This window comes from Piliocolobus tephrosceles, chromosome 3 (assembly GCF_002776525.5).
Source record: "Piliocolobus tephrosceles isolate RC106 chromosome 3, ASM277652v3, whole genome shotgun sequence".
Taxonomy (NCBI): domain Eukaryota; kingdom Metazoa; phylum Chordata; class Mammalia; order Primates; family Cercopithecidae; genus Piliocolobus; species Piliocolobus tephrosceles.
The window spans coordinates 144519944-144547284 of NC_045436.1; the positions used below are offsets into that span (position 1 = coordinate 144519944).

General features: G+C 39.3%; 1 protein-coding gene across 20 annotated transcripts in view; it reads right to left on the reverse strand.

The window, feature by feature from the left end:
* Window positions 1-1079: 1079 nt before the first annotated feature.
* Window positions 1080-27341, reverse strand: part of LIMCH1 (LIM and calponin homology domains 1) — a 349030-nt gene continuing 322768 nt past the window's right edge. For 7 of the 20 annotated variants that reach the window (XM_023224628.1, XM_023224619.2, XM_023224621.2 and 4 more), the window contains 9 exons: window positions 24423-24503; window positions 21102-21194; window positions 20118-20222; window positions 18702-18829; window positions 16640-16761; window positions 15375-15495; window positions 11568-11676; window positions 8816-8918; window positions 1080-3968 (listed from right to left, as the gene is read on the reverse strand). In XM_023224628.1, coding sequence (XP_023080396.1) covers window positions 3943-3968; window positions 8816-8918; window positions 11568-11676; window positions 15375-15495; window positions 16640-16761; window positions 18702-18829; window positions 20118-20222; window positions 21102-21194; window positions 24423-24503 — 888 coding nt within the window. In that variant the 3' untranslated portion in view covers window positions 1080-3942. Of the gene's footprint in view, window positions 3969-8815; window positions 8919-11567; window positions 11677-13253; window positions 13341-15374; window positions 15496-16639; window positions 16762-18701; window positions 18830-20117; window positions 20223-21101; window positions 21195-24422; window positions 24507-27341 lie in introns of all 20 variants that reach the window. The other 13 variants (XM_023224616.2, XM_023224615.2, XM_023224612.1 and 10 more) reach the window with 6 other exon arrangements.

The window sequence follows — 27341 nt, forward strand, 5'->3', positions numbered from 1 at the left end:
CACTCAGGAGGTTGAGGCAGGAGAATCATGTGAACCTGGGAGGCAGAGGCTGCAGTGAGCTGAGCTCACACCACTGCACTCCAGCCTGGGCAACAAGAGCAAAACTTTGTAAAAAAAAAAAAAAAAAAAAAAAAAAGGAAAAGAGTATCACGTTAAAGCAATTGAAAATTTCAGGGGGTTTGCTTGGTATTGCCACCACCTTCAAATTTGGAACAGAGTGCAAGGCAGAATACATGTGTACTTCAGAGAGCCAACAGTGTCAGCGGGATGCTACTTTTTCACAACAGATTCCCTGGCTCCACACCTGAGGAAAAGGGCCTTAGTAAACACACCTCACATATATAATAAGTGGGGAACACTGGGGCAGTGCTGGGGAAACTGGCAGAATACAGGGACTTCAAAAAGTTTGCCTTGGCTGGGTGCAGTGGCTCATGCCTGTAATCCCAGCACTTGGGAGATGGACGTGGGTGGATTGCTTGAGCCCAGGAGTTCAAGACCAGCCTGGGCAACATGGAGAAACCCTGTCTCTACTGAAAATACAAAAAACTAGCTGGGTGTGGTGGCACATGCCTGTAATCCCAGCTACTTGGGAAGCTGAAGTGGGAGAATCACCTGAGCCTGGGAGGTCGAGGCTGCAGTGAGCTGAGATTGCACCACTGCACTCCATTCTGGGCAACAGAGTGAGACCCTGTCTCAAAAAAAAAAAAGAAAAAAAGAAAAAAAAAGTTTGCCTTGTTTTCGTCTAGCCAGTGCTGCAAGCTTACCATTATTTGGTTGTTTCAGACAAGGTCACTGGCATTTGCATGGTCTCTGCTGGTTACTGTGTGTCTCATCTCCAGGAGCTTAAACCCTTCCACAGAAGGCAATTCCTCAGTGACCCCCAAACCAGCCAGTGAGTTTGGTTTGCCTTCAATAGTTGACCTCAACTATGCGTCAATAGGTATATGCAAACATGCAGCATTGCCATCATCTGTCTATGTAACCCTGGACCAAATGCTACAGGAGAAAGTTTGAGTCTCTCTTCCCCATGTAAGAAAACTAACTGCCACCCCTCCAAAAATAATTAATAGAATACAGAGTTGATTTGAGTATTTTATTTATAAATGTACATTTACTATAAAAGCTGTTGCATTTTAGACAACTTGTTGTTTTTATTTTTTACTGTTTCTCAGAGGCATTTTAGAATAAATATTTTAAATGAAAGTTAGTATAACCGATATAGAACATTGGCCCACCCAGAGCAGTAACATCTTTTGGACGGACTCACATATGAGGTGGATCATTTCAGTTTGTTAAATCTTACACTGTGTCTAGATAACTATAATATGTATTGCATTAATCACACTACATAGAAAGGAAATGTCATGGAAGTTCGCTAGTGAAAAACAAAAAGTTACCCATGATTTTTATTAAAGAGTAGCGACTAGCTTTTGGAGTATGAGAAAAAAAAATCAGACATACTTCTTCAGGAACAATAAATCACTCACTTGCCTCATCTGTTTTTTAAACAAACACATTTACATTATAGCTCAATGGAGCAGAGCATTTTTTTTTCCTGGGATCTCAAAGATTATTTGAAAAGAAATAGATCATGCTCATTATGCTGCATTGGAAAAAACAAGATCTAGTCTGCCTAAGCTGCCATGTAACAGACTCGAAATGAAATCTAAATCAAATAGAAATAGAAACAGTTGGCAATTAGAATTTAGCAAATGTTGGAGATGATTCTGTGCTGGTGACTAGTGTTCATTATGGGAAAGCACATTTTGCAGTTGGAGAATGGGGCTTTATTTTTCTTGACTCGATTCTAGCTTCAATACATGTACAATGAGCCTCACTAAGAAATATGTATAAATGGGTTTGTGAAACTAGAAGAGAATGTGCAATATTCATGTAATCCTTACATAACGGATAGAGTTGCACATGTAAAAAGTATTCTATAAAAATCCGTTATGAATGACCATATTGTACATGTCTGTGCATTACTGGTGGTACTCTAATATCATGCAAAGTGTAAACATCCACATTATCAAAATATTTAATAAAACATGCAGGTGAATAATCAAAATATTGGACTTGATCTGTACATTTTCAAAACAATTTTTCTTTTTAATTTTTTCCTTTTTTCTCTTTTTTTATTTTTATTTTTTCCTGTAAAACAGCAAACACCTCCATGAGAAGTCTTGGAAACTTGGAAGTGACTTCATCTTTCTTCAATGTACTGCATCCATAATTTGTCACTATGTGCAACAGCTTTGCATTTTCTAAGGCACAATTTTTAATGAAATGATGTGTAGATTTCAATCTAATAACAGCTCATCCAAATGACAAATATGGTCGAAATTCCTCCAGTGGCTGAGGAAATTTCTGCACCTATATGGAACTCACATGCAAGGAACCCATCTAGCATGTAATAAATAATCACTAGCCATACTCAATAAGACACGGAAAAATTATTGCTTACATAACAGAAAAACATCTACTTGACCCCCTTTTATGACTACATCAATCTATTAGGAGTGTATCCATAGTCTACATTCACAAAATGTCATCTTGACTTATTTGCCATTGATTTAAGGCAGAATAAATAGTCCCCCTTTCCCCAATCTTAAAAAAAAAAAAAAAAAAAACCAGCCTGGAGATCTACATTGTGATGCTTTTTAATAACTTGACTCCTTTCTTGGCCAGCTGAAACTCATCGCACAGGGCAGAAATCAAACCAGCTCTCCACAAGAGTTCCTCTCTAAACTTCTCCACGGGCAAGGTCCGGAGTTCTTGATAGTAAAAAAAAGCGATGGAGAGTGGAGGAGAGTCGGTATTCATTGAAGTGGGCAGGGCATAATCTGTGCTGTAGGTTCTTGCTGATCACAGACCAGGGGCTGACCACATCATACACTACGTGGATTCTAGTAAGATGGACTTAACGCTTTTCTTTGAACACCTGTTGCTTCAGGCCCTTAAGGAGAACTTGCCAGCAAGGGTGAGCCGTGCTCACACCTAATGATGAACTTATCTCGGTGCCTCATCTTCCGTATGCCTCATGTTAAGTCTCTTATTGAAGACTCCTAATCTAGTGTCTCGAGAGAAGCAGGCAACAGAGGCCTGATGTCTGACATTGACTCTTTGGAAGATTAAACTTCCTCACAGATTTTGATAATGACTTTGGAAATGATGACTGAAATATTTCCCTCTGCTTTCTTCCTACCTTTGGGCAATGTCCCAGAGTGTAAATCTAGCTGATATTGCAAGGTTTTGCTTTATTTGATGAACCAGCCTATATTAATGACATAACTTCCAAGGTACACAAAATCTAATACTAACGGTGCAATAATTTATTGGTATAATTTCTACCTCCAAAGGTAAGTAACACAAATGTTCCAGGATTACAGTATATATTATCAAACTAGTGTCTTTGCATTAAAAACAAATTATAGCTCAGAGATAGAGCTTGCTGTGATGTTTAGTTTCTGAAATGCATTAAATTTATCCTCCAGTCTTAGAAGACTGTGTGTCTCAAATTGGCATGTCTTGCACTTTCTGCAGCTCAATTTGTAAACATAAAGTGTTTAATTCCTAGAAATTCTAAAACAAAACAGGTTTATTGCATCATTTAGCTAATTCCCAAAGAAGAGAATAATACATTTTAAACCATAAGCCTGTTTGACCATGCTAAAACCTTTTTTGAGCTATTCAGGATCATTACAACCCCATATTCTTTTGTGTATACTGTGCAAATGCAAAAAAAAAAAAAAAAAACCCAAAACAATAAACGGGGAAAACACAAACACTGTGCTACAAAAGAACAGATACCACCTTTCAGAAGAGCCTTTCAGAAATTAGGTAAATGCTGAGAAGCCCCTGAATTTGGGATTTTGTTAAGCAGTTGCCAGGGGACACCCTCAATAAAGAAATGGTGAGTGATCCGGAAGCTTGAAAACCATGTCACAATGTTGTAGGCTGCCCGGCACCTGTGATTAAAACAAACAACAACACAAGGGTGGTCAGGCAACATTTCTCACTTCAGACATTTTAAAACCTCCCTAATGAGCAACTGCCTTTACCAAAGTCTCCTCTTCCTGGGGACTGGAAACTTCTCCCATCCTGCTACTTGAAGTGTGGCCGCAGGACAAGTAGTATTGGCATCACCTGGAGTCTGTTTGAAATCCAGGCTCTTGAGCCGCATTCCAGACCCATTGAATGTGGTGCACAGGTGATTCACATGCACCGTGAAGTTTGATCAAATGCTCTGGATTGCCCCTAAAGCAAAGCATCTCCATCAAGTTTTCTACCTTGTCATCTGGGGCAAACAAGCAAGAAAATAATCTCTTTTTTCTCAGTTTCCCTGGGTTTTGATTTCTCTAAGAATAAATACATTGTAATATGAGGAATTTGACATATGATCTAGAAACAAGATTGCTAGATTCAGCAAGTATAAATACACAACACCCAGTACAATATAATTTCAGATAAACAACACAGAATTTTTCAGTATAAGCATATCCTATCTGATATTTGGGACATACTTATGCTAAATCCAGAGCATGCAATATTTGGGACATACACATACTTAAAAAAATGTGTTGTTTATGTGAAATCCAACTTTAACTTGGATAAAAAAAATTCCACTAGGTATCATATTTTATCTGGCAATCCTATCTAGAAAGGATTGTTTGGGTTCCGTATTTTCTGCTGCAACCTTCACAGGATTTCTCCTTTTTAGGCACTACAGTTGTGATGAGGCAATTGCAACATCTGAAAAGACCCCAGGGAGTTTGCATTAAATGCTTTTGCCAGAGTGAATGATGGAACAGAACACCATGTACAAAGACACAGTCACCCAACACCCAAGCACAAATGGCACAAGTTAAACATGTGACGCTGGATGCATGACAGGTCATTTGTTTTGCACTTCCATTCCCATTTACATATGAACTTAAAAACTGTTTACATTGCTTTTAGGAATTGCATTTTAATATGCTGGCATGCTATTTTTCCCTTCAAGAGAAAAATTTTATTTAAATGTGACTAGTTACTTGGAGAAAATAGGATTATATATTCAGGTTTTATTATTCCACAAAATGAAATTATTTTGTTTCACTTAGAATGCCCACGATGTAAACCACCCTTCACATCTATCCATCTCCACTCTTCTCAATTTAAATCAAATTTTAAAAAGGAAAGAAAAATGGTTTTTAGCCATTTTTTTCCCATTCTGACTCTTTTATTGCATCTTGGATATATTTGACCAATTCAAGCATATTTATACTTCTCAACTGAATTATAATCCCCTCTACCTATTCATTCCTAAGGTATATTTATTCATTAGGACATCAGCAGAGAAATAAACAGTATTCTCAGATGTGCTGGTCATTCTCTCTGTCACGCGTTAACTTAATTGAAATTAGCCTAAAGATACTAATGTTATCTGGAAAAATGAACATGGGAGAACAGTTAGAAAAATTTTGGAAAAAATAATTGGAAAGAAGGTGACCATTGTTACCCAATATTAAAACATATTATGAAGCTACAATAATTAAAAACATTCAGTAATGGAGAATAAATAGGTTAATAAAACATAATAAAATATCCAGAAATAGACCTAAATATATATGGGAACTTAGTTTATGAGAAAGCTGGCATTTCAAATTAGTGAGAAAAAGAGGGATTATTCATTCAGTGATATTCATACAATTGGCTAATTGGAAAAAAATCAGGCCAGATATCAACCTCATTTTTTACCCCCAAATACAATCCTGATTATGATATATTTACATGTGAAGAAGAAAAAAAAAATTCTAGAAGAAATCTCAGTTAAATTTATTTATACACTTGAAATAATGAGAGTTTTCCTAAGAAACCTATAATCCAAAAAAGAAACATATTTCTTTTATATGTATTAAATATATATATATTTAATTACATAAAATGAAAATCTTTTGTATGAAAATAAATCACAGAGTGGGAAAACTACTAACCGCAATATGCGGCAAATATAACAAAGGGCAAATTTCTTTAATTTGCAAAGAACTCATACAAATCAGGTGCCAAATAGAAGAATGGCTAAAGGATAGGGAAGCACTTTACAGAAAAGAAAATATAAATAGTATATTTATAATAATATAATAATATACATAATAAACATATGAAAAGATGTTCAAACTCATAATTACAGAAATACAGATCAAAGCAATACGGTGTTTTTCCCCCACCAAGCAGAGTGGAAATTTTTAATGTTTGATGATATCCAGAGCTGATACAGTCTTAGAGGAAAAAAAAGGGGGGTCTCTCATACATTTTGCAGGGAGAGTGCACTTTTCTGAATGATAATTAGGCAAGATGTCTGAAAATTTAAAAAGCACATGCCTTTTAAGCCAGCTGTGCTACTGCTCAGAATCTATCCTATGGAGATGCTTTGAAATATTCATCAAGATATATGCACAAGGATGTTCACTTAAAAATAATATTAAAAAATGGGAAACCACCAAAGTGTCCATTCATAGAGAATTAGTTTTAAACTATAAGTCCACATAATGGGATTGCATGCAGCTATTTAAAAGTCATTAAAAAGAAAAAGGAAATATAGCATGTTATCTGGAAAAACTGCCAAGATGTATCATTAAGTTCAAAATGACAGCAACAAAAACCAAGTACAGAACACCATGACTATATAATCTTCACCTTTGTGAAATAAAAACCAACACAAATCCAGGTAGATATATCATACTTATATGTATCTCTGTGTGTATGTATGTGCAAGTGTGTGCATACACATGTACAAACATATATTCTGCCCCTACCCCAAGAAATTATTGGAAAGTGATTACAAGAGAGAGTTGCACTTTTAATTTGATGTCTTTCTCAACAATTCAATTTTTCTAACCTTATATCATCTATACCTTTTATTTATTCATTGAATGTCTATAGAAGTATCTAGGCAGAGAAAACAATGGGCCTTGTTTTCTCTGGTAAATCCTGGTAAAACACTACATTTAAAATATAAAATAAAGAAAAAATCATTTTTGTGGCCTACCTCCAAATCACTTTCTTATTTTTCAGCTCATTACAGGAACTCCATGGTTTTGAAATTGAAAGCAGTTAATGCCCTTTATATTTGCATACTTAAGAGAAAAATTCCTGGTCTTGAATTAAAAAGCTAATTTCCAAAAGAAATGACAATGAATCACCCAACCTCTCAATTTAAAAATATCTAGATGAAAAGAGGTCACTGTCACCCAGAGGGGGGTTCATGTTTGTTCTATTGGCATCCTTCAAGCACTTTAAATTATGAAACAAACTCAGATCTACAGCACTTTTCAAATCTTTCTGAGCAGTCCTTCAACCTAACAGTGCCCTCTTCTGGTTCCATAAATTATATTCAGCTGGTTCACTGAGGTTCACTGAGGTTCACTGAGGTAAAGAAAAAGAACAATTTATAGAAGACGATAGGAAAAATTACATTGAACTCTGGGAGAAAAGAGTTTAGTTTTCCTTGTTAGCATATAAAAGCAAAAGTCCAGTTTAAATAATATATATATAATTATTACCTATTATACATGTATTATATGTGTTCATTTGTGTGTATATATTTATGATATATGGTATACTATTTATGTATTTTAATATATACAATATATGGTATAAAAATTAATATCATGCATGATATAAATAGTCCAGTTTGATAGCAGCAGCTCTAAGTTGGAACTGTTTTGATCTCAAGTCAAATATTTATTATAGATCTAAACTACCTGGGTTTGATTAAATTTTTAATTCCTATTATTTTATTAATAGGCATACATTTAACTGAATTTACTAAATCTATAGCTATAAAACAAACTACTTTCAATTTTCATTCTTAAAGTTTTCAGTCTTGCAGAGATTTGAGATCCATGTAAAAAGGCAGTAAAAACGTGACTTCATTTTGAGAAATAGTCATTCTTGAGTTTCACACTCCCTATCTTCACTCCAATTTTTTAAAAGAGTTTCTGACTGATGAATCTGCACTAAAAGGTCTTCTACTGTCTAGGTGACCCACCAGAAGGACTGTACTCATGATGGAAAATGAGGAAACATTCCGAGGCAAGCCACTGGCCATTTTCAGATTTTCTAAACTGCGGCTAGGCAACAGCACCCCCTGCTGCCCTGCAAACTAACATGAACCTTCCACAGTAGGAGGCCCGGATGCAAGCTAGGAAAGCAGGCTTCTCACTTACTAAGGCAGCAAATAATTTGTTAAGCGCATATTGTTACTAAGGTATTGTAGAGATAGGAGGTGGGGAAGAATCCACAGAGAAGTAGAACCACCCATCATTGTTGCCTCTCAAGGAACTTTCCATTCAGTTGGGAACACATATGACGTAATGAAACTCCTGAATGTAGGGCGTGCAGACATTGATGAGTTGGTGCTCTATCTGATAAACAGTGGAGAGCCACTCTCCATATTTAACCATTCCCAAATGGTGCCAGTTGTCTAAAGACATGCCTGAACAAGTGAGTAGTGTTTGACAGACCTTACATCTCCTTTCTATCGCACCAAAATCTCTGTAGTGAGCTCAGGCAATGTTTTGACCTGCTAGTGTGCTGATGCACTTCAGGATAAAAAGAATTGGTCCACATTGCAGCAGTAAACTTCCAGGAAGAAACTAGTGGTAAATAAATGGTTATTTCACTATTTTTTTTTTAACCTAGATGTTAAAAAACCTTTCTCTCAGAGTAGAGTGTTAATGGCTGGGGAAAAATATTTGAATTCCTAAATCGGGTCCTATGGAAGACATATGATTACACTTGGTCATCATGAGGGGTTCTCCCCAGTACTTACTTCTGGATCGCATGTAGCAATCATTACAGTTCAGAAGACCATTTCGAATCCTAACATCAGTCCCACTCACTGCATCTCCAAGCTGGCCTTTACAAATTCCACACTATAGGGTAAAAAGAACAGACATCATAAGATGCATAAGGAATTGTTTCTTTATAATGCTTAGTTACTGTTTATGTGAAGAGCACAACAATCCCTTCTACAATCACCACATTCGTGGAGCATCTATTATATGTAAGATGCTGCACCAGTGTCAACTTACAGCAAAAGCAAATATACGGTTAGCATGTTACCTTAATTCCTTGCATTTTACAGAGAAGGACACTGGTTCAGAGAGGTTCATTGACTTGTCCCAAGGTTGTGAAGCTGATAAGTGGTAGCAGGTTGACTCCAAAGCCTAGCCTCTTAACCTCTATCATATACCATTTCTCAATCAAAATGGAAGAACCATTTCAAATGCATTAAACCCTAGTGGCTTTAAATAAACACATGGTCAACGAGTTATCAATTGAAACGTGTCCATCAATAATCTTTAAAGGCTTGCCAGCATTGTTGCTAAGTTCTACCAGATCAAAATTTCTAGGAAGTAGCTGTTCCATTTTTAAATTTTATTTATTTATTTATTTTTTAAGACAGTGTCTCGCTCTGTCGGCCAGGCTGGAGTGCAGTGGCACGATCTTGGCTCACCGCAACCTCCACCTCCTGGGCTCAAGCAATTCTTCTGCCTCAGCCTCCTGTGTAGATGGGATTACAGGTGTGTTCTGCCATGCCTGGCTAATTTTTTTGCATTTTTAGTAGAGACGGGGTTTCACCATGTTGGCCAGGCTGGTCTCGAACTTCTGACCTCAGGTTATCTGCCCGCCTCGGCCTCTCAAAGTGCTGGGATTACAGGTGTGAGCCACCGTGCCCAGCCAACTGTTCCATTTTATATTTCCACATTAAAGGCAGTGATATTCAGAGCAACAAACCCACTGGGAATTTCCACCAACACAGGCTGAGTGCAGAAGGAGACTGTAGGATATACTTGGAGTTTGTACCAGAAGGGTACAAAGGGCAGTGGAAGTTGGTCTGGGTGCCAACTTCTTGCAGGAGGACCAGGATCTAGCCCCTAATTCATGCTCTAAGGTGAGCTGGGACAGAGTGAGGCTTCATCCAAATTATGTTATAAGCTGCCTCTATGTTGCAAGAGTGGGGAATAAATCCAAGAGTGGATGTACCTTAAAGTGTCAGGCCAGCTCCAGGAAGTGAATGATTAGAGCGAATAAAGGCCTTGAGAGTTAAGAAGGCAAGTTTCTTGACCCTTGAGAATCTGCAAAGAGCCCTTACCACTTTGCTCATTTCCAGCCCTGATGAAGTTTCTGAGAATAGAATGCAGTGTTGAAACATATTTCTTGGCATAACTACAAATCTTAAAAAGCATATTCCTTGAGCCTCAAAACATCCCTAGACAATTTAGGACATACATTATCTAGCTTAATCTTTACAATGAGAATATTTTTGGTTGTCCTTTGTGGAATGGTTCTCTATAGAAATAAAATAAAACTTAGGAAACTGTGGTCTCATTCTAATACTTTTGATAAATGAAATCTAAAATAAGTATCTATGTTGTGTTTTGCCTATGATAAATCTTGCTTTCAAGTGATTACTGGTATTATTAAATTAATAATTTGGGGACAACTTCACTGACTTTCTCTTAGCTTATCGGCAAAGTGGGAGTTATTATAAACCCAGGCAAATTTGCTTCATAGCCAAGGAAACTACCAACAAGAAATAAGAGAAAATTCAAGAAGGGAAAAGAAAGTATGTCAGGGTTATGCAGACCAAGAAACGACTCCTCCTCAGAGACAAAGGGTTTGCCTTCAAAAATTACATATTATTTTGAAATGTGTCCATGAGTGGAAAATAAAGACAGGATATGCCGATATAGTCCAGCTTATAAATTTCGTAATAAATCAGGTATAACTGGTTAACTCACCTACTTATTACCAAGAGATCTGGGACTAGAATCTAGGCCTCATTTTCCGTTTATTTACTAATTCATTCACCTAAAAATATTTATTGACACCTACTCTGCTAGGTAGAGAGGAAAGAGTGGTAAGCAAGACAGATATGGTCCCTGCCCTTACGGAGTTTCAGTTTATTAGAGGAGATAATATTTAAATAATTCGATAATCAGTAATAAGGACCAAGAAAGGTTCTATAACGACCTATAACAAAGGCAACTTGGTCTGGCTGGGCAGGGCAGCTTTTTTGAGGGAGTGATATTTAATCTAAGATTACAGACACATTCATTCTGAGACCTACAATTTTCTAACTAGCCACTGAATTGACAGACAATTTTCCACTAGGTCAAAGACTAAAACTGTTTCACATTAAGTCATAAGAGTTTAAGAAACAGCACAGACATTACAAATAAATCCACATGGCCCTAAAAGATTTGGAAGAGCATCATCCTCCCCAGCATCCCATTCTCAGCCTCGCGCTGAAGTATATGTTCTTTAGCAACAAAAACTGTTTTGTAAGGACAAATTGCACAAACCTTTCTGCTTCTTCTAATCTGACATCCCAGAGGGATTCATGACAGGAGACCTTCCTTCTGAAGAATGGAATCCAACCACACATCTATACAACCCAGACAGGGAGACCTCACAGACAAAGCCCTCTAGAATTTCTAAGAGGCATTTCTCAGCACAGAACGATGCCAAAGGACATCACGAAATTGTGTCTGGAGAGAAAAGCAATAAGGACGTACCCTGAAACACTGGATGTGAAAATAGAGATTGAGGGTCTCGATGATCATCGCAGCTCCTTTACCCAGAGGAAGCCCACAGGAAGAGCACAGCTTCTTTCCACTTATAGACCTAGGTTTAAAAATACACGTCACAATAAAAACTTCAGCTTAGAATACCTGGTCAAACACACAGACATGTAACCTCATGCAAAAATGAAAATGTGGATTTTTAAGATGCCTATATCATGAATGAAATGAGAATGACAGAACTGATGATGAATTGGAGATTAAACATTAGATATAAATGGCAAACAACTGCTATACTGGGTCTCCGCTATGGTACTGGATCTGGTGCGTGTGTTTAAGTTATTAGGCTGTTTGTTTCAAGACGTTTGTGCTGTAGTCTATTCAAATGCCTCAGAATGATTCCATATATTTATCATACTTTTTTATAAGTCCTGAAAGATAACTGAGTTTCGCTTTGCTGAGGTTTCAATGTTGCTTTTAAATTTCCCGTAAGTGGTTCACTGGTCCACTACAGCATTTCTTTTTACTTACTAAGAAAACAACGTTTTTGTTTGAAAATAATCACCTGTGATACAGCAGACTAGGCAGAGGGCCCAGAGAGGTGAGATTTAATGTCTGCTCTGTCACCAAGTTCTCTGATCTGGTGTAATAAACTCACTTTGGGTTTCTCTTTCACCTTTTAATAGGAAAGGATTGGACCAGATTATCTCTACGACTTCCTCCAGTGCAAACACTCTGTGAATGAAGGCACTTGCCCTCTCTCTAAACTGTAAGCCTGAGGGCAGGACTGGATCTATGTCCTGCCTGTACCCCTGCAGTATCCAGTACAGTGCCCAGCAATGGACTGGAACCAAACCAGCAGAGCAAAACCAGGTGAGAGGACACCATCTGCAAACCATCTGCAACTAGACAGCTATCCTCTGAAAGGCAGCTTTTATACAACTAAGATCGTACTGCAATGATGCCAGATGTCTGAGAAGCTCTTGGAATTACACAAGGAATTTAAAAATATGCAATATCATTTGAAAACCAGCAGGATACAGAGGGACAGGAGAAACAGAAAGGAAGACAGTAGAAAAGAGGAAGAGTTCCCCTAAACAAATGCTATTTATTAGTATTCCCCTCTTATCCAATAGTTAAATGAAATTTCTTCATCAAAGAAAATCTCTGAGCACTCAGTAATTTGTCTCTCCAGGGAACGGGAATTCAGGCAGCTTTTTAAAATATCATGGGGCCCAGTTAATGTCCAGAAGTCATCATTAGAGAGCTGGAGTAGGTTAGAAGGATGAAGTTTCGTTTGTCAGCCTCCGCCTGGTTCTCTGTAAGAGCCATGAGCGGATCCTGCCTAGAAGGGCTGAGCCCTCTTGGAAGGAAAGGCGCCAGCTTTGGAGCCCAGCAATTGTCTGGTGGATTTTATTATTAAATTGGAGGTTCCACACAATGTAATTAAAGCCCTATGGCCATAGCGGCACCAATGTCACAGGCCTGATTTTTTTCTATTGCAGCTGATAAATCTGCAGGCAGATGAACAATGTTCTCTTTCCTCTTGCCTCTGTGTGTGTGTAGGAAGAGATGTGGATGGACACATCCCTCAAAATCATTTGGCAAGCACTAATTCAGTTGAAATGATGCTTGGCAAGCTCTAGTCACAACAAAGCAGCCTCAGAAAGGCCTGCTGACCTCTTGTACCTGTTTGGTGACTGACCGGGAGGGGTGGGAGAACAGGGAGAGAAAGGCCCAGCCTGGAAGTGCTCTCGGGGACTTTTCCTGTAATGTGGTAAAGGAGTCAGAAATTATGACAAGTAAAGAGAAGCCAAACTCCATTTAAAAAAGACACTTTAGATTAGGAAAATAAAATAAAATAAAACTTTCTTGACAACCAAATCAAAGACCACAGCGTTTCCTGGCAGTACTTTTTTTTTTAATGAACAAAAATACTAATAATGTCTAGCAAGAATTGTACATGCATTAACTACCTAAAATCAAAACCAGGTTGGCATGCTGGCATTGCTGAACAGAAAAGAAAGAATATTTTTATAATCTTTATTTTTAGTTAATTTCTTCGTTAGCTAAATTTGCCAGGTTGTTTTTTAAGTTGCTTGCCAAACTGCTTTGGCATGCTAATTAGAGGTAAAAATGATGGACTCCGTGGAAGGGGAAAGATGAGGAGGGATCCAGGGAAGATCTTCAAGGAGAGCCCAGAGATGAAGGGCAGACCTTAAAGGAGCTCTTTTCAGTGACTTCCCTTATCAACAAATTCATTATGGGTATGTGTGACGAAGGGTCATGTTCAAAACATGTAACAACTGATATGTCGTAGGCATCAAGAAGTCAGAATGGCTCCCAGCTAGAAGCTACCAGAATGGTTGTACGTGAGCCTTGCCTGTGATTAAGCCATCAGTTCTGGGCTCTTGCTTTTAAAAGTGAGTATCATTTGTAAAGAAAGGGGTAGAACACAGAAAAGAGCAAGGGAAAGAAAAATACCAACACGGAAGTGAAGAGCATGTGAGTCCACCTGTCTTCCGCTTTCAGCAGAACTCCCTGACCCTGCTTCCCACCCAAACCTCCCTTGCCAGCGAAAGCTTGTCTTCTTCAAATATCACATTTTCATGTAACACCCTAAAGTATAAGTACCAATGCTTAAAAAAGATTAAACATCACTGCAATAATCAATAACAATAGTGATTACTTCCAGGTAATTTTAACTTCTATTGATTCGAGTGTCACATAGACAAATAGAAATGGAACTGGATAGACATAAAAGAAACAGAGGAAATGGTTCAAATATTGCATTGGGGAAAAGGAAAATGTAACAAGAAAATATAAGGCAATAAATAAATATTTTTCTCTTACAAAACAAGTTATCATCATCATCATCATCATCATCATCTTCATCACCTGCACTTACTATTAGCCAGGCACAAAACCCTGTGAGGTAGGGACTATTGTCATTCCCATTTTGTAAATGAGGCAGAGGAAGATTAAGTAATTTGCTCAAGGTTCAATGTTGGTAAGTGGCTGAGTCAAAATCTGAATGGAGGTGGTCTGGCTCTAGGTAGAATGACTGATTACAGTACCATGAATGTTAACATTTTAAACATCGTGATTATAAGGTATCTCTGGCTCAAATATGATCTTACTGTGAAACTGAGGGTTCATTTTGAATTCCTCTACTACTTAATCAGTTAAATAATCTGGACAAGTTATTTAACTTCCCTGAGCCTCAATTTCGTCATCTATAAAACGGCAGGAACAATCTCATAAAGTTATTAGAAGGGTTCAGTGAGTTAATAGATAAAGAGGAGGTAAATATATGTAAACTCTTCAACAGAGTGCCTATTATCATGAAATGGTTCAAACATGATAGAAACTATTATTGTCAAAAATACTTTCTTACAAAATTAAAATACGGCCCAGGTAGTTACCTTAAGGGAGAGCATAATAATGAGAGAGTAACATTTTTTTCTTGAATGAAACTTTGTCCACAGACTTTGAGGCAATTTAACTCAAATTAATTACAAACACAACAGGCCTGCACCTGCTTTCCAATGTTTAAATTTGTGGGCTAAAAACATAACTTTGCCTATTATAACTCAATAAATTCAGAATACATATTCACTTGCCAGAAAGACTGCCCCAAACTTCCAATGATGTTGACTATCTTGTCAATGAGATTTAGTGGAAAGAAAGCACAAAAATGCGGCTGTCATCTTGCCATCTCACATTTTTCATTCTTCCCCCTTCTAAGTTAATGAATTTTTCAAAAAGGGAATCCCACAACCATCGTGTCTGGTTACTCACTTCCGCCTTTCACTGGGAGACTCGATCTGATGGTTAATGCTTTTATCCAGTGGGAGGGTTTTTGGCTTCACGTCTTCTGAACTGTGCATTGGATTTGATACCTGCTGATTCTGGGATGGATCTGAGGCCAATTAAAGAACATATATGTAGTGCACAGTAAAATCACCTTACTACCCAGGAAGTCACCTTTCTTTAAAGTGCTAACGCCTGTTGAGGTTTCATAGCGATTTCATGCAGGTCATGGGCACATGGTGGTTAGAGAGGCCACTTAAATCACTGCATCATGATTTAGTTCTGGAAGCAAAGGAGGTTAGGAACCATGCCCTTTCCCCTTGCTGATTTCTGATGTCATAAAACAGTACTTTAAAACACTGACTTCTTACGCATGAAAGAAAGCAAATCTGGGTGGACACAATTATAACCTGGAACATCATTTCTAAAACACAGTGAACACCCATTGCTTTCTCTGACTCATGGATCACATCATCTGTGATGTGGTTTAAATCCACAGGGCACCTAAATGGTATTCAGCTTGCAGGGATATCTCTGTTTGGGAACATGCACAAATCTATGCTTATGTATTATAATCAACCCAGGTAAATATCTGTGTAGACAACAGGCTAAACACTGTAAGGCAAAATTCATTAATTCCACCATTATTGCTTTGGCAATAAATACATTTACCAGGGTCACTGTTTTATCCTCTTAGCTCACTCCTCCTCTTTATATCATTCAGTATTTGAAGTTTCAGTTATCTAGGAATGATACTGAAGACCCTTGGCATGTAGAATTTGGTCATTTTGGTGAGGAATACATTTAAATTTTGTTGTGGTAAGCCAGGAGTGTGGGAGACACGGGTGGGAATGAGGGTGAAGTGGCAATGGGAGCTGACGGGACCTTCCCACCATTCCAGTACCTGCATCTCACCCAGCTTTGGGGATTCCACTCCTCCATAAGCATTTTATGGGGAGATTATGTCCAATGGTGGAATTAGGAATTTGAGGAAGTCTCAGAATGCACTACTTATGAAGGTCAAAGGTTTTCTGTAAAGTTACATTTTTTTTAAAGTGCGAACACCGTCTCAGGTCTCACTGAGTCCCCAGCACACAGTGGTGGGAGTTTATTCACTATATATTGGGCATAAGCTAGAAGTCCAGGGCCCTTAGAAAGAAGCCTGCAGCCAGCAGAGATCATAGCTTTCTGGACAATGTGAGGGTCTAACAACAATTTAAACATTGAATGAAACTGGTCTTCTCCATTCTTACCCTGAGCAAGCTGTGGATTTGTCCCACAGTGTGGGGCCCCAGCCTCGGTATCCAGTTGATGGTCTTCGTGAACTCCTTTTGATACAGGGTTTCCAGAATGAGCCAAGGCCCCTTGAGTTAGGCTGTTAAAATAAAGACGTATACTTCAGAGCAGACAGAAAAGTAACTGAATGAAACTTCTTGGTCCTATAACTTAAAGGATGGAAGTACCAATTACAATATAGAAAAAGAGATGGGACTGTTTATTTATTCTTTTTATTTTAAAATAGATTTAAAATGATAAAGTACTACAAATTTCTATTATTCATCCATTTAACAAGCTCAACAAACTATCATTTCTGATGCCTTCTCTGTCCACGAAGGTCTTCATTCTAATAATTTCAAGGAATGCCAGTGCTAACCTGATGTTCACAAGAGAGGACTTACTGTAAAAATCATTTAGCCACATGGAACCTTTGAAGACCATGGTAACCCACTGGCCTTTCAGTGGCTTTCGTGTGCAAAGAATGAACAGATGGAGGAGATAAAAGGAAAGTTTTCCTGGTGAAAACAGGGACAGCCTGGAGAACTAGCTAAAATTCATGCAAAATGTCTGGAGAAATTGCAAAAATGCAAAAAATTGCAAAAATGAAGGTCAAAGGTTTTCTGTAAAGTTACATTTTTTGTACATTTTGTAAATAGCTTATCAGCATCATTCAGATCTTCCTGACTAGTGGTTTTCATTGCATAAAACTGAAAAGTCCCTTTCAAGAGTGTAAACTGGAAAGTCATCCAAGGGCCCTATAGTTTCTGGACATAGGCCTGAGCACCTGCAGCTTACAATTTAACCAGTCTTCTAGCTAATGAGCATAGGAGGATTCTCAGGGCAAAATCCCATCCGGAGAGCTCTGCTCCCAGCCAACCTTTCAAGTTGGCCAGTCTTTGAAAATGACACTTAGCCTTTCTTGCCTCAGATCCCTCTGGGATGCTGTGTGTGTGTGTATGTGCATGCACTCTTGCCAATACCTATCTGGTATCTCGCAGCCCAGAGGAAAACATCTTTCTCATGAACAACGTGTTGGTTGCAGAGCACTGCCAGCTTCTTGGGCTTTCTGTAGGTCCCTTCTAGGTAAGGGATGGGGTGGGGTGGCATCAATAAACCCATTACAACCCACAGCCACAAACAGAGTCTGCTCCAGTCTGAGCTAGTTTTGAGTGCTCCAGGGGTCTCTAGCTGTCCTTTTCTGATCTCCTATGGAACACAATAGAGCATGGATGGGGTGACTACCCCTAATCAATTGACTAGTTGGTTATCCTTTATATTATCACCAGAATAAACATGGTTTCTTACAGCTCAGGGGATAATAATGGCCAAGTTCAGGTCCACAGTGAAACCACAGTGGTGGGACCCTAGGTTCTCATTTCAATTTCTATCACTCCAGACACATTCATCATTTCAAGTGAGTAATACTTAGGTTTGGGGCTTTGAGTCAGCTTTTGAAGACTGATATCGTCCCCTTTATTTAAAAAAGAGTTTGCCTTTTTAAAAGTAAGGCTATTTAGGCCAGGCACGGTGGCTCACACCTGTAATCCCAGTACTTTGGGAGGCGGAGGCAGGTGGATCACCTGAGGTCAGGAGTTTGAGACCAGCCTGACCAACATGGCGAAACCCCATGTCTACTAAAAATACAAAAATTAGCTGGTCGTGGTGGCACATGCGTATAGTCCCAGCTACTTGGGAGGCTGAGGCAGGAGACTCACTTGAACCTGGGAGGTGGCAACTGCAGTGAGCCAAGATCGTACCATGGCACTCCAGCCTGAGACAGAGTGAGACTCCATTTCAAGAAAAAAAAAAAAAAAGAAAGAAAGAAAAAAGAGAAGGCTATTTATATTCAAGAGCATAAGGACACTGATTTTAGACCTATTACAAAATATGTCCAAGCAATATATAATGTATTACTGGAACATTCATTTCGAAGCTGAATATAATTTGCATCAGCAAAGAGTACCCTTCCTGGGCATGCACGAGTAGAGCCCAGCTTTGTACCTTTTCATGGACGGCCTGGGACAGATGGGCTCATACCTGCCCTTCTCCTCCAGTCGATCACTTTCCCTAGTCTTCAGCAATAAGTCACTGTCATCTCCCTGGAATGATTTCTTCCATCTTCTGTCTTGTTTTTCATCTTGACAGTTTCCCAGATCTATCTTATTCTAAGGAGAAAAACAATGAAAATCTTAAGTATACATTTTAAATATACTGTATAACCCTTATCTCTGGCCAGGGATATCTGAAGTATTTTTCAATCATGTTGCCTATAATTTAAAAAACAGTTGTCCAAATTAACTGAATAGCCACTGATTTCCAACTACTTGGAATAAATGTATAATCTGAATCTCTTTTGAAAGTTATTACAAAAGGGAATTGATGAGAAAACCCCTCTTTCAAAATAAAACAGTCATAGGACTACTCATTTCAGGACAAATGGTTTTCTAGTATCCACAGGTGATTTTCCTTTATGTGGACTATGGACTATCCAGGTCTTGATATAACTTCTGCCTATCCTTCCATCTTCTATGACCTTATTTGGGGAATGTGGAGGCAGACCAGACTTTATAGGCTCTCTCTGGCCTTCAAAGACAACATGTAAATTTCTTGTGAATTTTTGTTTGTTTGTTTTTAGTGCTGTCCTACATAAGTTCATTTTATTTATTTATTTAGGTTTTTTAATTTGTTTTTTGTTTTGTTTTTAAGTGTTGGGGTACATGTGCAGGATGTGCAGGTTTGTTACATAGATAAACAGGTGCCATGGTGGTTTGCTGCACCCATCACCTAGGTGTTAAGCCCAGCATCTATTAGCTAGTTTTTTAAAATTATTATTATTTACTTTAGAGATACGGTCTTGTTCTCTCACCCAGGCTGGAGTACAGTGGTGCAATGGCAAGATCATGTTCACTGCAGCCTTCACCTCCTGGGCTTAAGGGATCCTTCTGCCTCAGCCTCCCAGGCAGCTGGGACTACAGGTCTTGTGGAATGTGGGGCGTTAGAAGCAATTTTCATGGACGCTGGTGGAGAACATATTACTGACATCTCTGCTGCTGCCAAACAATCGAAAGGAATGTATAGTATGGCAGAGGGGAATAAATGTCTATTGAATGAATGAATGATCTGGCAACTGGGCTGTGAGAAGGATATTCCAGAACATGACTTCACTAATTGAGATCTTGCCAGCCAGGTGTGGAGAGACTTTGGCTTCCAGCCTACTGGGATAGATCTGGCTGGGGTAATGATTTTACTGCTCCACAGGAAATGACTCGAGTTTGGCAGCAGCAGTGATGGAACAATGGGGCACAATGGCCACATAGTTGCTGACGTGATTCTAGGGGAACAGCTAGTCTTGGATTTAAACTATTGAGTCTGTTGGGTAACCTTGATCTTGGGGTTTTGTATTTCTATTTAGGTTTCTTTATTTCACAAATTGCTTTTAATCTGTGGTCTCACCATTGTCCCATTGCCTTCAGTCACGGAGGAAGAGGTAGACAGCTGGTCAGCGGAACTTGAAGAAACAGTAAATGGAACCACAGTGTCTTCAATTATCTTACGCTCCTAAGGGGAAGGACAGAAATCGATGAAAGGGGGGAAAATAAAAATCATATTTGTCAAAAGAAAAATGTCATTAAGGCACTTTAGAAAAAAATCAGAATATGTTCAAACAAGCAGGGCATTTTAAAAAGTCTTATTTTCCAAAAGCATGCAAATCATATAACACTCTCCATGGGTAATAATTTAGAAATTAACATTTAATTTTGAAAAACAAAGACTCTGCAAATTAATTGGTTAGAGTGATACAAGAAGCCTAATTAGAAATGTTATTTTCTGATATATGGATCTGATTATGATATAGGGATCTGATTATGCACAAAAAGTATTGTTGAATATAAAATTCACAATATTAATCATGAACAAACTTTAGATAATAACATAAAATGCAGCCCCCTTTAAGTTATCTAATGTGTTCTGGCTTATTCATTTAAAAAACAAAATGAACCTAAACCAAATTCTCTTCTCCTCCAAATCTCTTTAGTGGTCTATAGTAAATGCATTCATTCAGCCTCAATATCAAAATTATCCTCAGAGAATTAATTCACTATTACCAAACAACAAACACACAAATGAATGGAACTGATTATTTCATGTCACCTCTCCAAGATCAATCAAGAATCTGACTCACTGATTAGAGAACAGATGTAATTGTATCGTCTCCCTTGACTGACTCAACACGCCCTTACCATGAACTGTATTTGCGGGGAATTTTGGTCTTTCAGAACCTAAATGACATGACTGTTTTAAAGAGGTTGATGGGATTCTGCTGTCAGTAAAGAGTCAGACACAGCCACACGCATCTGCATGCCACAGACACAGAGAGTGTTGCTAGACTGAGGAATTGGGACGACAAGGTCAAATTCCTTCTTGGGAATTTCCTACCTCCTCATAGTATCTGCGTTCTTCCTCTTCCACCTCCTTTTGGGCCTTTTCCCACTCTTCTTTCAGCTTGTCCTGCTCCTTCTGGTATCTCTCCTGTTACGGAATTTCCATAGATTGTTCTGAACTGATTGCATACATCATCGGGAATTTTCCCCCCTAAACCACCATGCACAATACGTTGCAAGATTATCTTCTTGTAAAGATTCTGAATCTAATTGATTCATGCAATAAAAAGGGAATACAGTTTTGTGGCACTCAAACATTTTGGGAACATAAAAATCCAATGGACAGCAGTATTTTCTACTGCTCATGTTTTGCTTACAGAAAGAGAAAAGACAGGAAGGTGGAAAACCTCTAAAATCTTCCTTCACTTGGGTATTGTCCCAGGTGTGCTAAATCATTAGTTTGGTTTTATCGGGCCCTTTAGAGATGAGTTTTGCCATTCCACTAACAGAAATGCATTGCTGCGAGGAGAGTGTGATAAAAGATGAAAAACCTTGAAGGTTTATAAGACAGACAATACAGAAAGGTCCGCTGTGGATGAGATGATAATTAGCTGAATAGCTGAATCACTCTTTGCTTGTGACCATTCTACCAAAATAGAGTCTTCCTAGCTTTAAGTAACTCCTGAATTAAGAGTGGTTTTTAACCAGCCCATTAGATTACTTCTTCAGAACTGCCATTTTTGTTTTCAGAAATAATGCAGCACAAGTCACCATTTCTGGGGGGAAAAAAGAACATACTATGAATAAAAATGGGGTTCAAAATGTGACTGGAGTCCCTGATGGCTGATTAGAAGAAATGAATAAATGGGGCTTAAAATTAATGCATAAAATGAGAAGTGACACTCCTGATGCCTTGGGAATGGCATCTTGACATGACAGACGAAGAAACCATTGATGCATGGTGCACACACTCAAATATTTTAGGCTGACTGTTGTCAATCCTCTCTTCAGGGCTGAAACAAGTCTGCTTCTGTCTTCACGGGGAAGCCGCTGAGATTTCCTGCAGGCATCACCTGTTTTGTCGGTATCTTAGGAGCAGAAGGACTTTCTTGGCATTCTCTGGAGCATGGTGTTCTTATTAACTCTAACAAAATCACTGTTGATCAACCCATGGCATGCTCTTTATCTCCAGGTAAAAATGTGTTATGAAAACCAAATATTGTAAAGTTTTAGAGGGACCTCAGGGGCTTTTTAGTATAGAGGAAAGAGACTTAAAACTACATAAAAGCTGAAAACCAGTAAAGCTTCTTAGGCTTCTTGGTTCTAGGAGCTTACATCATGTGTTCCCCTCACCAAGAGGATGAACTGATTATGCAGAGAGTGAAAGATGCAGTATCTCTCTCTCTCACACACACAAACACACACACACACACACAGAATCTGTCTCTCTCTCTCTCTCACGCCCTCCCCTACAAACACCTTGGCCCACAACCCACGATGCCATACCAGGCAACAAGTTAGAAACACAGGAGCAATAGAAAGGCCTGGTGCCTGCGTCTGTTACCAGGAGTCACCCCTTGGTGTGTAATAGAGCACCACAGTGCGGAGCACATTTGTCTGACTTCACTGTGTGGAAATCTGACTCTTGGCTGTTCATCATTTAGCTAGGGAATGAGGACCTAACTCTCCCGAGACAAGCAGATGGTTGGGGTGCACTGAGGTCTCACAATGGACCTCAAATTCCAGCAACCCCAAGACTTTGATGAATCAGGTTCCTACTAACAGTTTGGTATTGAAGGCTTAACCTTCTGCAAGTTCCAAAATGCCAAATTTAGGCAGAACCAAAACCACACTACCATCTACTACTGCTATATAAATCACCATCCACCATCTCACCCCTGGGAATTCAGTCAAAAGGATTAGAACAAAAAAAAAAAAAAAAAAAAGAGAAAAAAAAAGAAAAAAAAGTAAAATAAACTTGCATTAAGCATTGCTTTCTACAAGCAGCAGAAAGTCACCAAAATTAATGAGATTTAACATTATTTTCCTTATTTATTTTTTATTTTTTGTAAAATCAGTACTAGTGGGAATGTAGTGGAAGGAGCATGAGTTTTAAAGTCATCCAGACTTGGATTTGAATCTGGTCTTGACACCTGTTAGCTGTGTAACCTTGGGCAATTAACTTAACTTCGGTGAGCTTTACTTTCTTCAGTTGCAAACAAGGGCTAATAAGACATACTTTGAAGTGTTGTTTGAGGATAAATGAAGTAAAAATGTCAAGCACTAACCACAGTTCCTGGCACATCCCAGGTAACCAACATGGGTTTGTTCTTTAGGTTGCTAGATTACCTTTCGAAGCCCTGTTAATCCATAAAACTGGCACGAAGTAGGAGTATAACGAACTTACTACCAGAATTTTTCTAGAATTGATAATCAGCAGCTTTTACTCAAAGGTAGAGCACACATTTCTTTTTCTTTTTTTGTGTGTTTTTGAGACGGATTTTTGCTCTTGTCATCCAGGCTGGAGTGCAATGGCGCGATCTCGACTCACTGCAACCTCTGCCTCACGGGTTCAAGTGATTCTCCTGTTTCAGCCTCCCTAGCTGAGATTACAGGCATATGCCACCATGCTTGGCTAATTTTGTATTTTTAGTAGAGACGGGCTCCATGTTGGTCAGGCTGGTTCTTTTTTTTTTTCGAGACAGTCTCACTCTGTTGTCTAGGCTGGAATGCAGTGGCGCGATCTCAGTTCACTGCAACCTCTGCCTTCTGGGTTCAAGCAATTCTCCTGTCTCAGTCTCCTGAGTAGCAGGAACTACAGGTGTGCACCACTACGCCTGGCTAATTTTTGTATTTTTGTAGAGATGGGGTTTCGCCATGTTGCCAGGCTGGTCTCAAACTCCTGACTTCAGGTGATGCACTCACGTCGGCCTCCCAAAGGGCTGGGATTACAGTCGTGAGCCACCACACCTGGCCCTCAAAGGTAGAGCAAACATTTCTATTTAAGAAACTAGACTAAGGCTAAATTTTATTTCACGTGTATGCTAGCAGAGGGCTTTTAGATAATTAATTTCCCCTGCTACTTGGACCAGAAATTGATTGGCAACTAAGGAGGTGATGAATGGGTAGACTGGCCCTTAACCATATTTGGAGGAGTTTTTGGTTCAGTGTTAATATGAATGGTTTTTCATCACGTTTATTATTGTCTTTGGCAGGAAGAATGAGACACAGGGTACTCCATTACATGGACACAAAATGTGGAATCCATGTGGATTCCATTCCACATTTCCTGTACTAGAAGTCTACTTAATGCAATGGAAAGTAAAGTAAGAGGAAGAAAAAGAAAAAATTAAAAAAGCAGCAAACCCAGTCCTACCTGGAGCAAACGTTCCTGTTCCTGTTGCCATTTTTCCTGTCGCCTGCGCTCCTCTTCTGGGTCCCATGCCCAGAACTTAAACTGCTTAGGAAAATAAAAGCATGATCAGAATGGAGCTATGTCCTCAAGGGACAGGCCAGGTCAAGAGAGGACAATTGGCCTCTGGCCTGGCACCCAGATTGACACACAGAAGCAGAAGGCTTCACATATCTAAACATCCTCTTTGGTGGCAGAAACCATTTTTTAATCTTAGTCCCTCTTTGGTTTACTTCCAAGATGCTGGTATGATTCTGTGAATCTTTTTGGAGCTAATGAAAACACAAAGTAATTAGCCACTGGCATTGGAAGGCTTTGCTTCATTTCTCTTAGAAGTGATTTCTCTTAAACGCATTCATGCTTCTGAGCTTAAGGTGCTCATTCTGCATATTGATCGTGGGTCCAAGCAAACAAGACCGGTTATTTTAGCTGAAATGCATTTTGTAAGAAGTAGTGTTTGCCACACTATAAAACTAATCTTTTACACTGCAGTTGCTTTTCCATACCACCTTTCCCTACAGGGATAACTCACCAATGCTCACCAGTAACACCTAAGATCCAGGCAAACAGATCACTTGCCCTGGGGCCCGCATGACACAAATGCTCAAGCTCAAAGACTTATTTCCTCTTTGTATTAATAAAAGGTTTTTGCAAGTTTGGGAAACAAGTAAATAATGGGGAATAACAGAGAAAAATCCATGAACCAATGCAGGTGTCCAGGCCACAGAATATGAGACTGGGAGGGTGCAGGTCGGGGGAGGGACGAGGGAAATCAGTCAGCCCCCGGGAAACCAGGAAAAGAGGGGTTGCTGTGTTTAAGGTCGGCTGCCCCAGTCACCCAGAGTCGGTGCCCAGGCAGACCAGGTTCCTCAGTAACTGTGCTCCTCCCTTCCCTTTGTTCTGAAGGGGTAGGACAGGGAGGCAACTGCCTGGGAATCTTGGCAAGGGTGGGGAAGTTGTTGGGGGATGGGAAACAGGGTTGGTGTGGGGAGGGGTGCAGGCAGAATCTGTGTACCCTGGTAGCCTGGGAAGATGAACAGGGACAGTCCTGTCCAAGGCTTTGATAGATCTAGTTAGTGCCCAGGGTACCTGGGCCAGCCTACCCCTGCTCTGCCTCGCCCCCAACAGATTCACATTACCATTCAGGTGCATGCTGGTGGGCTGGCCCAGGGAAATATCTTCAAGCAGAGAATGCATGCCAGGCCATGGGTGATGCTTGATTTGTAACTTCATAAATATTTAGAACTTTAATATATTTGGACAAATGAAACATGGGCCTCATTTTGTACTCTTGCTACCGTGCTTCCTGCAATTGATTGCGACGGCCACGATGCTCACAGAATAGTCAAACACAAGTGGGCCAATAAGCTAGGGATACTAGCTTATTGCTTCCTGCTTGCCACTCCTGAGTTTCACACTGCACATTAGCATATTACAGGCTCTGGTAAGTTATGCAGGGGGAAAATCATTTAATTGTGTATACAGATGGTCCCCAACTTAGGATAGTTTAACTTAACAATTTTTCAAGTTTATGATGGTGCAAAAGCAATATGTAGTCGGTAGAAACTGTACTTCAAATACCCAATCATTCTGTTTTTCACTTTTAGGTTGGTATTCAATATATTTCGTGAGATATTCAACACTTTATCATAAAATAGGCTTTGTGTGAGAGGATTTTGCCCAACTGCAGGCTAACATAAATGTTTTGAGCACATTTAAGGTAGGCTAGGCTGAGCTATAATGTTCAGTAGGTTAGGCGTATCAAATGCAGTTTTGACTTTAAGTATTTTCAACTTACGATGTCTTTATTGGGATGTAACCCCATTCTTAAGTTGAAGAGCATCTGTAAACTAAAATTTCCCAAACTCCCTTGGATGACCATAAATGTTATCCAAATGCGGTTACACCAGATGAGAAATTCTATTGGAATTTAATGGCACTGGAAGTTGGTTCCACTTGTCATTGTCCTAGAACTTCGAGGTGGTTTAAACATTCAGAAGCTCTTCCAGGGGCATGGTCCCTCTTTGTCTTTTGAGGGAAAAGGGGATGTTTATGTGAATAAAGCCACAGAAAGACCACTGAGGAAAGTTCAATAGTAGGAAAATAAGAGAAACAATTAGGAATTATTTAATTTCTAAATTTCACTAGGCGGTGCTCTCAGGAATGTCAAGTAAGGAGTAGGCATAGAGGAGGAGGAAGTGTGCGGCAGGGGGATTGAGTACAGAAAATACAGAATATGTGTTAAAAGGCAATAGAGGAAAGCAGTGGGTATGTTAAGAGGAGGACAAAGGGGAAGAAACCAGCATGATGAACAAGAGAGAATGAAACAATGATCTTGCTCCTTCTTTTGCAGATTATTTCCTGGGCACTGACTGTGGGCCAGGGCAGGGGCATCAGCTGGCCAAGTGGCCCAGCCTCATGGAGCTTATACCTGAATGCGTGTGGGGTGGAAGAGTGACCAACATATACGTATGACCAGCAGAAAGTGTGATAACTATCATAAGAGATGTAAAAAGTGCTAGAGGAAGTCAGAATGGACAGCATTTAACCCACTTGGCCCTACAATTTACCTGTTTACAAGTCCATATCTTCCTCTGGCCTAGGGATTTCTCAGGAGGCAGGAAGGGCCCCTCATCCTCCTATCTATCCCAAGACCTTATATTTTTAGGCCCTCAACAAATGTTTGTTGAATAAATGAATGGAATCCCTTCACACTGGGTAATGCATCTCCTACCGTCAGAGTCCCTTCTTTTCACAGTCCTGAGGGCCTCGGGTACTCCACGTCTGACCAAAAATAGCCAGAGTCTATGGAGGCCAGCATAATCTAATGCTTATCTCCTCTTGAAGCTTTACTTATTTCAAGTTCCTTTTATTTTCTATTCT